At 40.6% G+C, this 13,758-nt stretch overlaps 1 protein-coding gene across 1 annotated transcript in view; it reads right to left on the bottom strand.

The window, feature by feature from the left end:
- The window catches only part of LOC145337644 (NACHT, LRR and PYD domains-containing protein 12-like), a 264,909-nt gene that overhangs the window by 227,280 nt on the left and 23,871 nt on the right, over window positions 1-13,758 (bottom strand). Inside the window, exons 4-5 of the mRNA XM_080182462.1 lie at window positions 6,300-6,471; window positions 6,145-6,210 (exon numbers count right to left, since the gene is read on the bottom strand). Of these exons, the coding sequence (XP_080038588.1) occupies window positions 6,145-6,210; window positions 6,300-6,471 (238 nt within the window). The remainder of the gene's footprint in view (window positions 1-6,144; window positions 6,211-6,299; window positions 6,472-13,758) is intronic.

Genomic DNA, 13,758 nt, shown 5'->3' on the forward strand with positions numbered 1-13,758 from the left:
AAGAATTACTTTGCATGTTGCAATTACTGTTGTCATTTCAACGCTAAAGTAACAAATGCATACTTTAATCATTTGAAATCTAGAGAGATGAAATGGAAAATAAGTTAGAAACGTAATTGTACACAAGAAAGCCCAAACTACTGATAGATATACTTCGAATGTAACATGACATGGATTTGAATATCTGCTTAAACAGGGTGTGGACAGAGAAAGAATGGTTACAACAATGACTTAACAACAATAATGGCAACAGTGACTGTAAAAAGGGTAATCTCGCTGGGAGAGAAGCATGCTGGGATTTTTATTCAACATATAGATTAAAACCAGGTGCCAGACATAAAGAGACTGTGGTCTGGGAACTGTTTTCTGAAGCTTCCTGTATTGGTCCAGATAAGGGAAGTTGTTTACATTAACAGGAACACTGAGTCTCTGATTTATATAGCTGTTATGTATGGGATATATAAAATGAAGTAAGCGTAAGGGTGTCTTTCGAAAGTAATTTCAGTGGATGTTTGAGCCATCTGATCGGTTTCTATTTACACAATTGGCTGGATGATAGATAACCTTCAGGAGGCAAGTGGAGAATTATGGATAAAAAGCCATGCGAGTCCTTTGTTTGGCAGCGATAACTCAAAGAGACCGACCATTGCAAGTAGACTTGTACCCTGAAGAATGCTTCAGAGAAGGGGAAAATAGAACATAGAACATAGAACATTACAGCGCAGAACAGGCCCTTCGGCCCACGATGTTGCGCCGACCAGTTACAAAAACAATGACCCACTAACCTAAACCAATCCCTTTTCGTCTACAAACCTATCCACGGATCTCTTAAACGCCCCCAAACTAGGTGCATTTACAACTGCAGCAGGCAGGGCATTCCAATCCCTCACCACCCTCTGGGTAAAGAACCTACCCCTGACATCCGTCCTATAACTACCACCCCTTAATTTAAAGCCATGCCCCCTCGTGCTAGCTTTCTCCATCCGAGGAAAAAGGCTATCACTATCCACCCTATCTAAACATCTAATCATCTTATATGTTTCAATAAGATCCCCTCTTAGCCGCCTTCTTTCTAGCGAAAACAACCCCAAATCCCTCAGTCTCTCCTCATAGGATCTCCCCTCCATACCAGGCAACATCCTGGTAAACCTCCTCTGCACCCTCTCCAAAGCCTCCACATCCTTCCTGTAATGTGGGGACCAGAACTGCACACAGTACTCCAAGTGCGGCCGCACCAGAGTTGTGTACAGTTGCAACATGACGCTGCAACTCCTAAATTCAATCCCCCTACCAATAAACGCCAAGACACCGTATGCCTTCTTAACAACCTTATCTACTTGATTCCCAACTTTCAGGGATCTATGTACACATACACCTAGATCCCTCTGTTCATCCACACTATTCAAAGTCCTCCCGTTAGCCCTATCCTTGACACATCTGTTATTCCTACCAAAGTGAATTACCTCACACTTCTCCGCATTAAACTCCATCCGCCACCTCTCAGCCCAGCCCTGCAACCTGTCTAAGTCTCCCTGCAAACTATGACACCCTTCCTCACAATCTACCACACCTCCGACTTTGGTGTCATCAGCAAATTTACTAATCCACCCAACTGTACCCTCATCCAGATCATTAATAAAAATTACAAACAGCAGTGGCCCCAAAACAGATCCCTGAGGCACAGCACTCGTAACTGAACTCCATGACGAATATTTACCATCAACCACCACCCTCTGTCTCCTATCTGCTAGCCAATTCCTGATCCAATTTCCTAGATTACCCTCAATCCCATACATCTGCATTTTCTGCAGAAGCCTACCATGGTGAACCTTATCAAACGCCTTACTAAAATCCATATATACCACGTCAACTGCCTTACCCCCATCCACCTCTTTGGTCACTTTCTCAAAAAACTCAATAAGGTTAGTAAGGCACGACCTACCCGCTACAAAACCATGCTGACTATCTCCAATCAATTCATTACTCTCCAAATAACTATAAATCCTATCCCTAATAATTTTTTCTAAAACCTTGCCCACAACAGAAGTAAGACTCACCGGTCTATAATTCCCAGGGAAGTCTCTGTTCCCCTTCTTAAACAATGGGACAACATTCGCTATCCTCCAATCTTCCGGTACTATACCAGAGACCAACGACGACCTGAAGATCAGAGCTAGAGGCTCTGCAATCACCTCTCTTGCCTCCCAGAGAAGCCTAGGGTAAATCCCATCCGGACCAGGGGACTTATCTATTTTCAAACCCTCAAGAATATCCTGCACATCCCCCTTATCAACTGCAATACTGTCTATTTTACACCCCTGCAACCCAGTGTCCCCCTCAGCTACATTCATGTCCCCCTGCGTGAACACCGAATAGAAATATTGGTTCAATGCCTCTCCAATCTCTTCCAGTTCCACACACAACTTCCGTCTGCTGTCTGTAACTGGCCCTAATCTTGCCCTAACCAACCTTCTGTTCTTGACATACCTATAGAACGCCTTAGGATTCTCCTTAATCCTATCAGCCAAAGTCTTCTCATGTCCTCTTTTAGCCCTTCTTAACTCACTCTTCAACTCCCTCCTAGCCAATCTAAAGCTTTCTAGTGCACTACCTGAGCCCTCAAGTCTCATCCGAACATAAGCCTCCTTTTTCTTTTTAACCAACGAATCAACTTTTTTAGTGCACCACGGTTCCCTAGCTCTACCAATTCCTCCTTGCCTGACAGGGACATACCTATCAAGGACTCGCAGTAGCTGCTCCTTGAAAAAACTCCACATTTCGGACGTTCCCAGTCCCTGTAATCTCCTAGTCCAACCTATGCTTCCTAATTCTCTCCTAATAGCCTCATAATTACCCTTCCCCCAGCTAAAACTACTGACCTGAGGTTCATGCCTATCCCTTTCCATCACTAAGGTGAACGTAACCGAATTGTGGTCACTATCACCAAAATGCACACCAACATCCAAGTCTAGCACCTGGTCTGGCTCATTTCCCAGCACCAAATCCAATATAGCCTCACCTCTAGTTGGCCTATCTACATAATGAGTCAAAAAACCTTCCTGCACGCTTTGTACAAAAACTGACGCCTCTAACGAGCTAGACCTATAGCAATTCCAATCAATATTAGTAAAGTTAAAGTCCCCCATAACAATTACCCTATTACTTTCACTCCTAACCAGGATCGTCTCCGCAATCCTTTCCTCAACCTCTCTAGAACTTTTAGGAGGTCTATAAAAGACTCCCAACAGGGTGACCTCTCCTCTCCTATTTCTAATCTCCATTAATAAATTCTACATCGAGGATATTTCTTGGCCAATATTTTCCTCATCTGAGTAGTATCTATTTTCAGTTAAACAGTTCAAGTTGATGTTTAGTTAAAGTTGATGCCTGAGCACTACATATGGTATTGAGAAGTCTGAGCTGAACCCCATGCTGATTGATCTGAGAAAAGTCAGGTATGAAAAGGTCTGGGCTGAGCACTTTCCTGAACTGGGAATGTTCAGAAATTCCATAAATGAGCTCCTTTAGAAGAGCATTAATTCAATCTCAGAACTGGAACAAACCATCAACGGATTTTCAAAGCAGTCACTGGAGTCTGAGAACAGAATTAGAAAGTTTGAGGATAACAACATAAGCAATGACGAGCTACTCTTTCATCGACTCAATCAAAATAGGCAGTTAGAGGACCGATATGAGTACCTCGAAAAAAATCAAGAGACAGAATCCCCGTTGAATTTATAGGACATTATCCATTTGTTCAAAAGCTCTTTCAATGACCTAGAGAAACTGCCAGTTGATGTTCTACTACAACTAGAGTGGGATCATAGATCGCTGCAACAAAAGCCACTGAACAGTAATGCACCCTGAGATAATTAGTGGTAAAATCACTCAGATTCCAGACAAAACAGTATATCCTTACCCAGGCTTGAGGTGAGAAAAATCTCCAATTGAAAGGAAGGCGATTCATGCTAGATAATGATGACTCTCCACATCTGGAGTGGTAAACATGTGAATATACAGCTATTAAAAAACAGCTTAGGGAGAAAAGCACAAGGTTTCAAAACATTACCCAATGAGGCTGAGAGTCCACCTCAAGGATGCAAGCAAAACCTCTTCATCTGCATTGGAAGCTGCAGGGGGATTGCAACATCTGGGCATCAGTGCGAGCAGCTTGGAGGGTAAGCAGCTGGAGAGAGCCTTGCACCACATCACATGTTATTTGCTGATATTATTTTCCAAGTGGCCGAGATTTATTTCTTATACGCACTTTGCTTTATTCAGTGATGTTCAGAAAGTTTTAGCCAGTTCACATAACGGGTGGGGATATGAACACTTTGGGTGGGGTGGAGCAGCCTAAGCTGACTGTAGACGGAAGAGTTAACTCATGTGGCTTATCACCAATGGAGCTGTAGGCCTCAGAGTCGGAAGATCTGCTCTGGAGATTTATTGTTATTATACTCAAGCAGGCATTTAATGGGTTGAATAGCGAACCACTTTTGTTGGTTTAAGCACATTTGGTTTTCAGCATTTGGAAATGGATCAAATTTGCAGTTAAACTTTTTTATGTATATAGTTTTTAATCTCACAGTAATCCCAAGGGAACCATGTAAAAGCCATTCAATTGGCAGTACATGTTTCTCTTATTCCCCCCTCTCTCAATGCTTTCTTCTCTGATATCAGGCTACTTCCCTAGCTGGATACTCCGGTCAGATTAATTATATGCAGATTATTATGGATGTGTTCATGGTAATTAGCTAGAATGTAAAAAGAGTAATATAAACCTCTTAAGGGAAAATGCTCTCAGCTAAAACATCAAAGCTGCAAAATTGCAATTATAAAGGATACACATTTGTCAGATAAAGAACATAGTATCTGGGCAGATCTTGGGCAAACCAGGTCTTCCTTTCCTCTCACCCATCAGGGGGAATAAGGGGTTTAGCAATCTCATTTCACAAACTGGTGAAGTTTTGTGTCCATTCACAACATATGGACAATGAAGGCTAAAAGTACAGGATTGTTCTTATTGGGTGAGATTCGAATTGTGTTCTGTCTCAAATGGGAGACTGGCTCTCAGCATCATCAAACCCGTCCTCCAATATAAGCAAATCACTGAGAAATCATGTTGCTGAAGCTGGGCTGCTGGACATATAGAAGCTTCTGCACCCAAGTAACAGAGACTTTATATTTTACTCCAAAACTCACTGCTTTCACTCTCACATTGACTATTTAATTACAATTGAGTCAGAGTCTCATAGAATCAATGACAGTGACATTCTCTCTATAACTCTCCCTGATCGTAAGTCCATAGGCTTGTGACCTGGGTCAAAGATCTACTGCAAAGAGATGGTGTTTGAATGCAGCTTTCTTAAATGATTGTGAGAAAATAATTTGAAGTTTGTCTGTAACTCAAAACAGAAACATTATGAGCATGCTGACAAGGCGAGCTTTTATAGTGGGGAAGGAAGCCACCTGGTCCATCGAGTCTGTACTGACTCTCCGACAGAACATCCACCCAAGCACTTTCCCGTAACTCCACATATTTACCCCCGATAATCCCCCTAAATGGAGTAGTTAATTGAGAATTTGAACTATTTAAAGAATAAACTTGAAAAAACAAACTTGGCAACAGTTCAGTGAAATTCAGGCAGTCCAAGTATTTGTGGACTACAGTGGAAAACACAGAACAAGAAAATTAGGTTCTGGTAATTCAGAGTTGGTTAAGTGAAAAAATATAAAGCACAACAGACGAAAGATGATCGGGAAAAAAACAGGAATGCAATGTGAATGTTGTGATGCGATCAGCCATGGACTCGTTCAATGGTGGAGCAGTAGACGGACCAAGAGGTCAATATCTGCTCCTAATTTGTATGGTTGTATGAATTGCAAACTTGAACCTATACAGAATAGATGAGGATGGACGGCAAATTCAAACAATATTTAACCCTGATTCCGAGGCTTCGATTTTCTGATTCCCAAATTCTGACTACAAAGGTCATAGGTAGAAGAGGGCACTCACAATGTTAAAATGGCGGCGTGGGCTCGTTGGGCCGAAGGGCCCGTTTCCTGTGCTGTGTTGTTCTTTGTTTGTTAATTATTCAGACTCATAGAAGTAATTAGTTTGTAATCTTCATTGTCATCACTTACCTTTTAGGTTACTGGGTATTTCTGATAAACCTTGTGAGATGTTCATGTAGCCAAATGCATCAGGACCTAAATAAAGGAATTACAATCATGAAATCAGCAGTGTGCAATATCAGAAAAATCGGCAATGTTTAATTCACTGAGCGATTTTACTGTACCAAGTGTCGGTAATTCTCTCAGTATTTTCTCCAACTTTGGTAACCCACGGTGCATTTCCACAAATGATTCCCACATCACCCTGAGAGCCCGAGAGCCTTTCTCTATCACCAGATTCAGGAGAAGTTTGGAACAGTCCGCTGGGTTCCCAATGTCTGCCATTTCATTTACTTTCTGTAAAGAATAATAAGGAGCATATTGAAAAACAGAGTGAAAGGTAAACACTGAGAATGAGAAGGAAAGGATCTGCTCAGGGATTTCCCAGTTGTTTTGAGGACAGGAGGCAGTCTCTGGTCTGGGTCCTCTTCCAATCTGAACACCGAATAAAGATCACATTTTGATTCCGTCCTTAATTTAAACGACATATGAATAAACCAAATATTAATTTAAAATAATTTTCGAAGGAGTGAGAAATCCCAGAGAACCAACAATAATTTCAATGGAATTAATTTCATCTGAACTTCCTGAAATTCAGTCGCCAAGGAGGGAGGAGTGGAATCTCTTTTGATGGCGTTTATGATTGCCTGGCATTTTTGTAGTGCAAACGTTACTTGGCATATATTAGGCCAGGCCTGACTGGGTCCAGGTTTTCTTGCAATTATGAACTAATTGCTTCAGCATCTGCAGAGTTGCAAATTGTACTGAACATAGTGCAATGGTCAGCAAACACCCCACATCTGAGATTAATTTATAAGTACAATCACTGATACAACTTTCTCTTGCCAGAATATTGCCAGGGCCCAAAGCATTTACAGTTTAAATTTATTTTGATTATTTCATGATATCATTTAGCATGAACTGAATTAGCTGAGGACTGACATCTGTGATGACAGGGATCTCAACAGACAGTCAAAATCGATCATCTACTGACTACTAAAACAGAAAAGGCTAGAAAATCACAGCAGGTCTGACAGCATCTGTGTGGAGAGAATAGAGCCAAGGTTTCGTGTCCAGCTAATCCTTTGTCAGAGGTCTGATGAAGGGTCATCTAGTCTCTGCAGTATTTTGCTTTAATTCCTGTTTTCACCTACTGGGTTCTTCTGGCTAATAATGTTTGCCAATATTTCAGCTTCATGTTTTGTACTGGAATGTTCAGACAGAGTAAAACATATTTCATTAAGGATGTGGATATTTGGGGTGGCTAATGCTTCAAATGGTTAATCATTCCTACCAGCCATGGACAAATCTGGCAGGGACGCAGAAGTTTGGATTCAATTCATTGTTTTCAGGTTTTATAGCTGTTTGCTATAAAAGCATTCCCCTGTTGAGCCTTCACCTGTTTGGCATCTGAGGTATCCCCGGCATTATCAATGGCATCCCCTCCTGCACTGTTCATTCACTAGGACTGATACACTGGCAATAGCAGAGCAGGTGATATGCAGGGCCATTAAGGTCATGTACAATTCTGCTGTTCCTGCTGATTGATCACAGTGTATAACGCCTGTTGTGATTGCCTGGCATTTTTGTAGCGCAAAAGTTACTTGGTATAAAGCAGCCTAGGCCTGCCTGGTATCCAGGTTTTCTTGTATATGTGCACTAATTGCTTCAGCAATTGCACTGTGCAATTTTGACTCAACTGATCTGTACAAAACCTATCACATTTAACTTGGTAACGCCACACAACACCTTAAGGTGAAGTCAAGACTTTGCTTCCTAATGGAAAGCTTGTTGGTCACTCTGACCACTTTGACCATGTGCATCTGAACAGACAGCCTGATAAGCAGGAGATCAAATAAGTTATTTATTATTGATTCACTCACCACCTGCCGCAGACCCAGTCTAGCAGCGTTGCCCTTTAGGACAGTGCTAACTCATTCAATGGTGGCGACACTGAACATGACTTGTTGATTGATATTTAATTCCCCACCCAAAATATATTTCCTACCCTTGCCATCCCCAGTGCTTCCTCTAAACAGTGTGTCACATGGAGGAGCATTTGTTCATCAGATGGTAGGCTGAAACCAGCAGGCAATTTCATTGCTACACTTCCAACCGGATTAATGAGACTTCAGAGAATTCAGACTCAATGTTGAGGAAATTCAGGGCAATCCACTGCCCACTGAATGTCAAGGTGCTGTCACTTCTTGTGGGTCTTTCCTATCAGCGGGACGGGTCGTACCCAACAATGATGATGGTGGTATTTGAGACATTGTCTGCAAGTATGATGATAAGAGTTTCATTGTTTTAGGGTACTGGTTTACTAGTCAGTGGGACAGCTTTCTGAACCTTAGCACTGGCCCCACATGATGAAATGTGTAGGGTTGACAGGGTTAGGAATGTAATTGTAATTTCTGGGTGAATCTTTCAGTTTCAATACTCTTAGACTTTGCAGCCATTTAATAAAATTGAGTTGCCTGTTGGACTCTTCAAGAGATAATCACACTGTTTTAGAGCTGGGGTCACATGTAGCCCAGGCAAGGACAGCAGATCTCAGTCTACAAACAGCATTATTGATTGGTATGGGTTTTAACGTCAATGGATAATGTTTTCATGGTCAGCATTATGGAAACTAGATTTCAATTCAAAGTGTATTAGTTGATTTTCATTTACGAAATATTTTGAAAGCATGCCCACAGTATTAGCCTGTATTCAACAACGTTATCTACGTTGGGGCAGGCGTGTGATGGTAATTTGGCAGGTTAGAGGCCGTGAATTCTGCAACGATTAAAATATGGAAACCAGGAGCAGAAGTAGAACATTTATCCTCCAATCATGCTCCGCCATTCATTGAGATCATAGCTGACATTCTATCTCAATGCCATACTCTTGCTTTCTTTTTGTACCTATTAAAAATGCAATTCTTTCTTGAATGTATTCAGTGACTTGGCCTCCAGTACCCTCAATAGCAGAAAATTCCACAGGTTCACTTCCCTTTAAGTGAAAAAAAATCTCCTTTCCTAAAATGTCTCCCATATCCTGAGACTGTGCCCCCTGTTTCCAGATTCCCCAACCATGGAAAATGTACTCCATGTATGTAGTCTGTCCAGTACTGTTAGACTTTTGTACATTTCACTTAGATCTCCTCTCATCCTTCTGAGTTGTAGCGAAACTGGCAAACTTGAACAAATCCCTCCTCTTCAGACAGTGTGGCCAACTTTTGTGTCAGCTTCCGCTATGTTTTCTCTGTGGCAACCATATTCTTTCAAACCCTGACACAATATGACAGTTGTGGCCTTGCCAAGGTGCTGTACAGCTGCAGATGGACATGTCTAATTGTGATCAGAACTCATTTTGCAATGAAGGCAACATTCCATTTGCTTTCTTAAATGCTTGAGGCATCTGCCTGTGCACTTTCACTGATTGGTGGACATAAGAACATAAGAAATAGGAGCAGGAGTAGGCCTTTCGAGCCTGCCCCGCCATTCAATAAGATCATGGCTGATCTGAAGTGGATCAGTTCCACTTTCCCGCTTTCTCCCCATAACCCTTAATTCCCTTGTCTATCAGAAACCTATCTACCCGTGACTTAAATATATTTAGCGAGGTAGCCTCCACCACTTCAACGGGCAGAGAATTCCAGAGATTCACCACCCTTTGAGTGAAGAAGTTCCTCCTCAACTCTGATCTAAACTGCACCTCCCCCCCCGCCTTATTTTGAGGCTGTGCCCTCTAGTTCTGCTATCCTTTCTGAGCGGGAAGAATCTGTCTACCTCTGCCCTATCCATCCCCTTCATTATCTTATACGTCTCTATAAGATCCCCCCTCAGCCTTCCAAACTCCACGAGTACAGGCCCAGACAAGGACACCCAGACCCCTTTGGCTGTTTGTGCTTCCAATTATTTCACCATCTGAATAATACTCTGTTTTTCCACACCACAGTGTATAACTACATTTAGTGGCATTCTACTACATCTCCTACTCATATATCTGCTCACCCACTCACCTTGTCCAAATTACTTTGACAACTCCTTGTATCCTCCATTCCCTTAATCCGACCCAATATTGTTTCATCAGTAAATTTGAAACTGTTACATTTTGTTCCCTTATCCTGATCATTTATATGTTTTGAGAAAAGCTGGGTGTGGCACCCTGATACCGGTGATACCGGAACAAGTCAATGCCTGCCATTTATTCTCACTCTCGTTTTCTTGTGTATAAATCAATTTGGATCCACACTAACAAATTAACTCCTAACCCATTTGTTTTAATTTTGCCTACAGATTTGTTCTAGGAATCATATCAGAAGCCTTCAGAAAGCACAAATACAATTCCTCTACTAGTTCTCTTTTAACTGTTCTACTAATTACATCCTCAGAAAACTCCTTTCGATTTTTAAAGCATTATTTGCCTTTTATAAACCCATGTTGGACTTTTTCAATCCTGTTAATGTTTTCAAACTTTTTTTAAAATCTTTTTTCTGGCAACTCCTTTACTACTGATGTCTGGTTAATTGGTGTGTAACACCCTGTTTTTTCTTTTCTCTTCCTACATTTTTAAATAGTGGGGTTATGTTTACAACCTCAGTTTTGTAGGAACTGCTTCAGGAGCTTGTATAATTTTGACAATGACCACCAGTGCATCCAATATTTTGAGAGCCATTTCCTTTAAATACTCAGATGTAGAGTATCAGGTGCTGGTGATTTGCTACTTTTTAAACCCATTAATATCCCCATCGCATTTTTCTTATTAATACTGACTTAGTTCAATTCCGCCGCTCAGTTGGTTCCCTAACACATCTGGAAGTTTTTTTTTCCCCGTGCCCTCTTTTGCGATAACAGAAGTACATGTTCAATTCATCTGTCATGTCTTTGTTTTCTATTAGAATTTCCTTTGCTTCTGGTAATAAGGGACATTCATTTCCCTTTACTTTTTTCTCTTCCCATATTTACAGAAGCTTTTACTGTTAGTTTCTATTTGCTTGATTTTTAATCTCAATTGAATTCCTCTGCTTGATCGTTTTAAAGTCTTCTTTTGCTGAATTAAAACATTTCTCATCATCAGGCTTACTGTCTTTTTATGCCTTATATTCCACGTTGGTTTTGATATTATCCCTAACTTATTGAATAAGCCAAGTTTGAACCTTTTTTTTCCTTTTTTTGCACCAGACAGGAAATAAGCATTATTGTAATTCATCAACATGTTTTTCAGATATAAACCATTTCATATCAACCACTCTAGTAAGGTTCCACCATTTATCCTTGATAATTCGCTTCATATTCACTTTTAGTTTCATTTGTTTAGACTCAGAGCCCTAGCTTCAGATTCAAATATTTAACTCAAACTTAATGAAACACTCTGTTATCTAATGGGTGCTCTCATCCAAGGGAACAACACAGGATTGTGAATTAATCCTTCATTACTCATTGCACAGTACCTGGTTTGGAATAGCCTGTATTTGTCTAAAAAAGGTCACGTGCACACTCCAGGAATGCCTTCTCCCAATCCATGTGTAAATTTAAGTCAATCATGATTTCAGTTGGACCCTTATTGCACGAATTCTGGATTTTGTGTTTAACACCTTCACTTCTATATCCCACATAGGTTGCAGCATTCCATTATGTCAGAACATCAACACCGTCAATTAGAAATAGACAATGAATTCTCGCCTGGGTGATGACACACTCATCCAGGGAAAAACAAATTAAAAGTAGAGAAGCTCAACTTGTTGATGTTGGGGATTGAGGGGAAGTGGTAAAGAACTTGACCTGGTTGTGTGCAGTTTAAACATGTCTATATTAAGTTGTCATGCACTTAAAACAAGGGTGTTACCAGAGTTGAGCAATTATTGTTAATGTGAGAATTTGTGAATTTTGGAGTAATTCCACTCGGGCAGAGCAGAATACGAGATGTGTTGGTGCAAGTTTTCAAGATGCCGAAAGCAAGTAATGAAATAAATGTATAGCAACGATGGGGAGCAGTTGGGTTTTTTGGTCCCAACGTTTTCATTAACGTCCCTTTCATGTGTGTCCCTTTCCCAGTTTTTGTTTGACACATTTGCATCATTCCAACTCTTTTGTGTTTTAGACTGCTTTTCTCCCACCTGCCTTTGTTACCTCTCTACTTTTTTCACTGCCACTAAAACCATTTTATTTTTATTTCAGAATTATTCCCAAACCGTTTCCTTTTTTTTACAGATGCTGACAGATCTCCTGGCTATTTTCACCTCTGCGGATTGTTTTGAGATCACAATATTTGCTATGTGTCTCCTTTTCTTTCCTAGTTTCCAGTTTCCTTCCTGTTAAATTATACAAAGATCTTGTTGCATTCATTCTCATTAGTAAGATGGGAATAAAATTATGTGGTATTGTGCATTTAACAACAAAATGCTTATTTGAATCAATGAGATAGTGCTTCCTCCTCCTGCAATCAGATTTTTTTCTGGGACGCAAAAGTTAGATTTACACTCGACCACAGTTGTGAGGAGGATTGCACTATTGGAAGTGTTGTCTTTCAGATGAGACCTTTACACAAGTCACAATCTGTCCATTCCAGTGGATGAAAAAAGTCGCACAGCCTCATTTCAGAAAAGATTCAGAGTTATGCCCCATTCAACATCCTAAAATGATACATTATATGTTCATTATCACATTGTTACTGATGGTAATTTGATGCATGAAAATTGGCAGATATATTTCCTATATTACAATGAGTACAATTCAAATCTATTTCATTGAATACAAGGAGCTTGGAGATGCTTGGTAGATACAAAAAACAATTTATAAACACAAAACATTTTTTATATGATTGTGTAATTGAAAATACCTCAGTACAAAATAATTATTGAAGGAAGCGATTGGATGAAGGGGCTGGATGAGTAGTTATTGGGTACACCAGACCTATCTCTCACCCATTGTCCTTCATGGTAGTAGAGGCGTAGGCTTTGGACATTCTGTTAAGGGAGTGTTAGTGATTTGGTACAGTGCACCTTTACAAGGTGCTCATGCTGACAGTGTGACGTTTGAGGGCTTTCTTTTAAGAACAAGTTCCATGCAAATTAAGTGGGTAGTTTTATTCCAGATGGGTCTAGCTGCTTAAATAATGTTGGACACATTAATCCTTGATTGTTGAGTGTATTCCGTCACGTTGCCCATTTTTGTCTTGTGGATTATTCACAGACTTTGGGAATTCAGGAAGTGATCCTTGCAGCAAAATTCCCAGCCTCTAACCCTTCTAGTTAAGTTTGTGTTCAATTGTAGTCCTCGTGGTTGTTGAGGAGGGTTTCCGCAATGGTAATGTAACTGAGTGCCAAACATGAATGGAGTTGTGTGGCAGGAATATCAGTGACCATTTACTAGACTGGATATTGTCCAACTCCTGATATTGAGGAGTTAGAGATTAAGTTGTATATTTTAACATCAACAGTAAACACCTCCACTTCCGACCAATTGACAGCAGATAGGTTATGAAACTGGAGATATTTTCAGAGAACACAGGACATTGATGAACTCCAGTATCAGTGTCATGGGTCTGCCCTGATTGACCTCGAACAATCACAACTATCACTGTGCTAGGTATGACTGC

Source organism: Carcharhinus amblyrhynchos, unplaced genomic scaffold (genome assembly GCF_965287045.1).
Source record: "Carcharhinus amblyrhynchos unplaced genomic scaffold, sCarAmb.v2.hapA scaffold_55, whole genome shotgun sequence".
Classification (NCBI taxonomy): domain Eukaryota; kingdom Metazoa; phylum Chordata; class Chondrichthyes; order Carcharhiniformes; family Carcharhinidae; genus Carcharhinus; species Carcharhinus amblyrhynchos.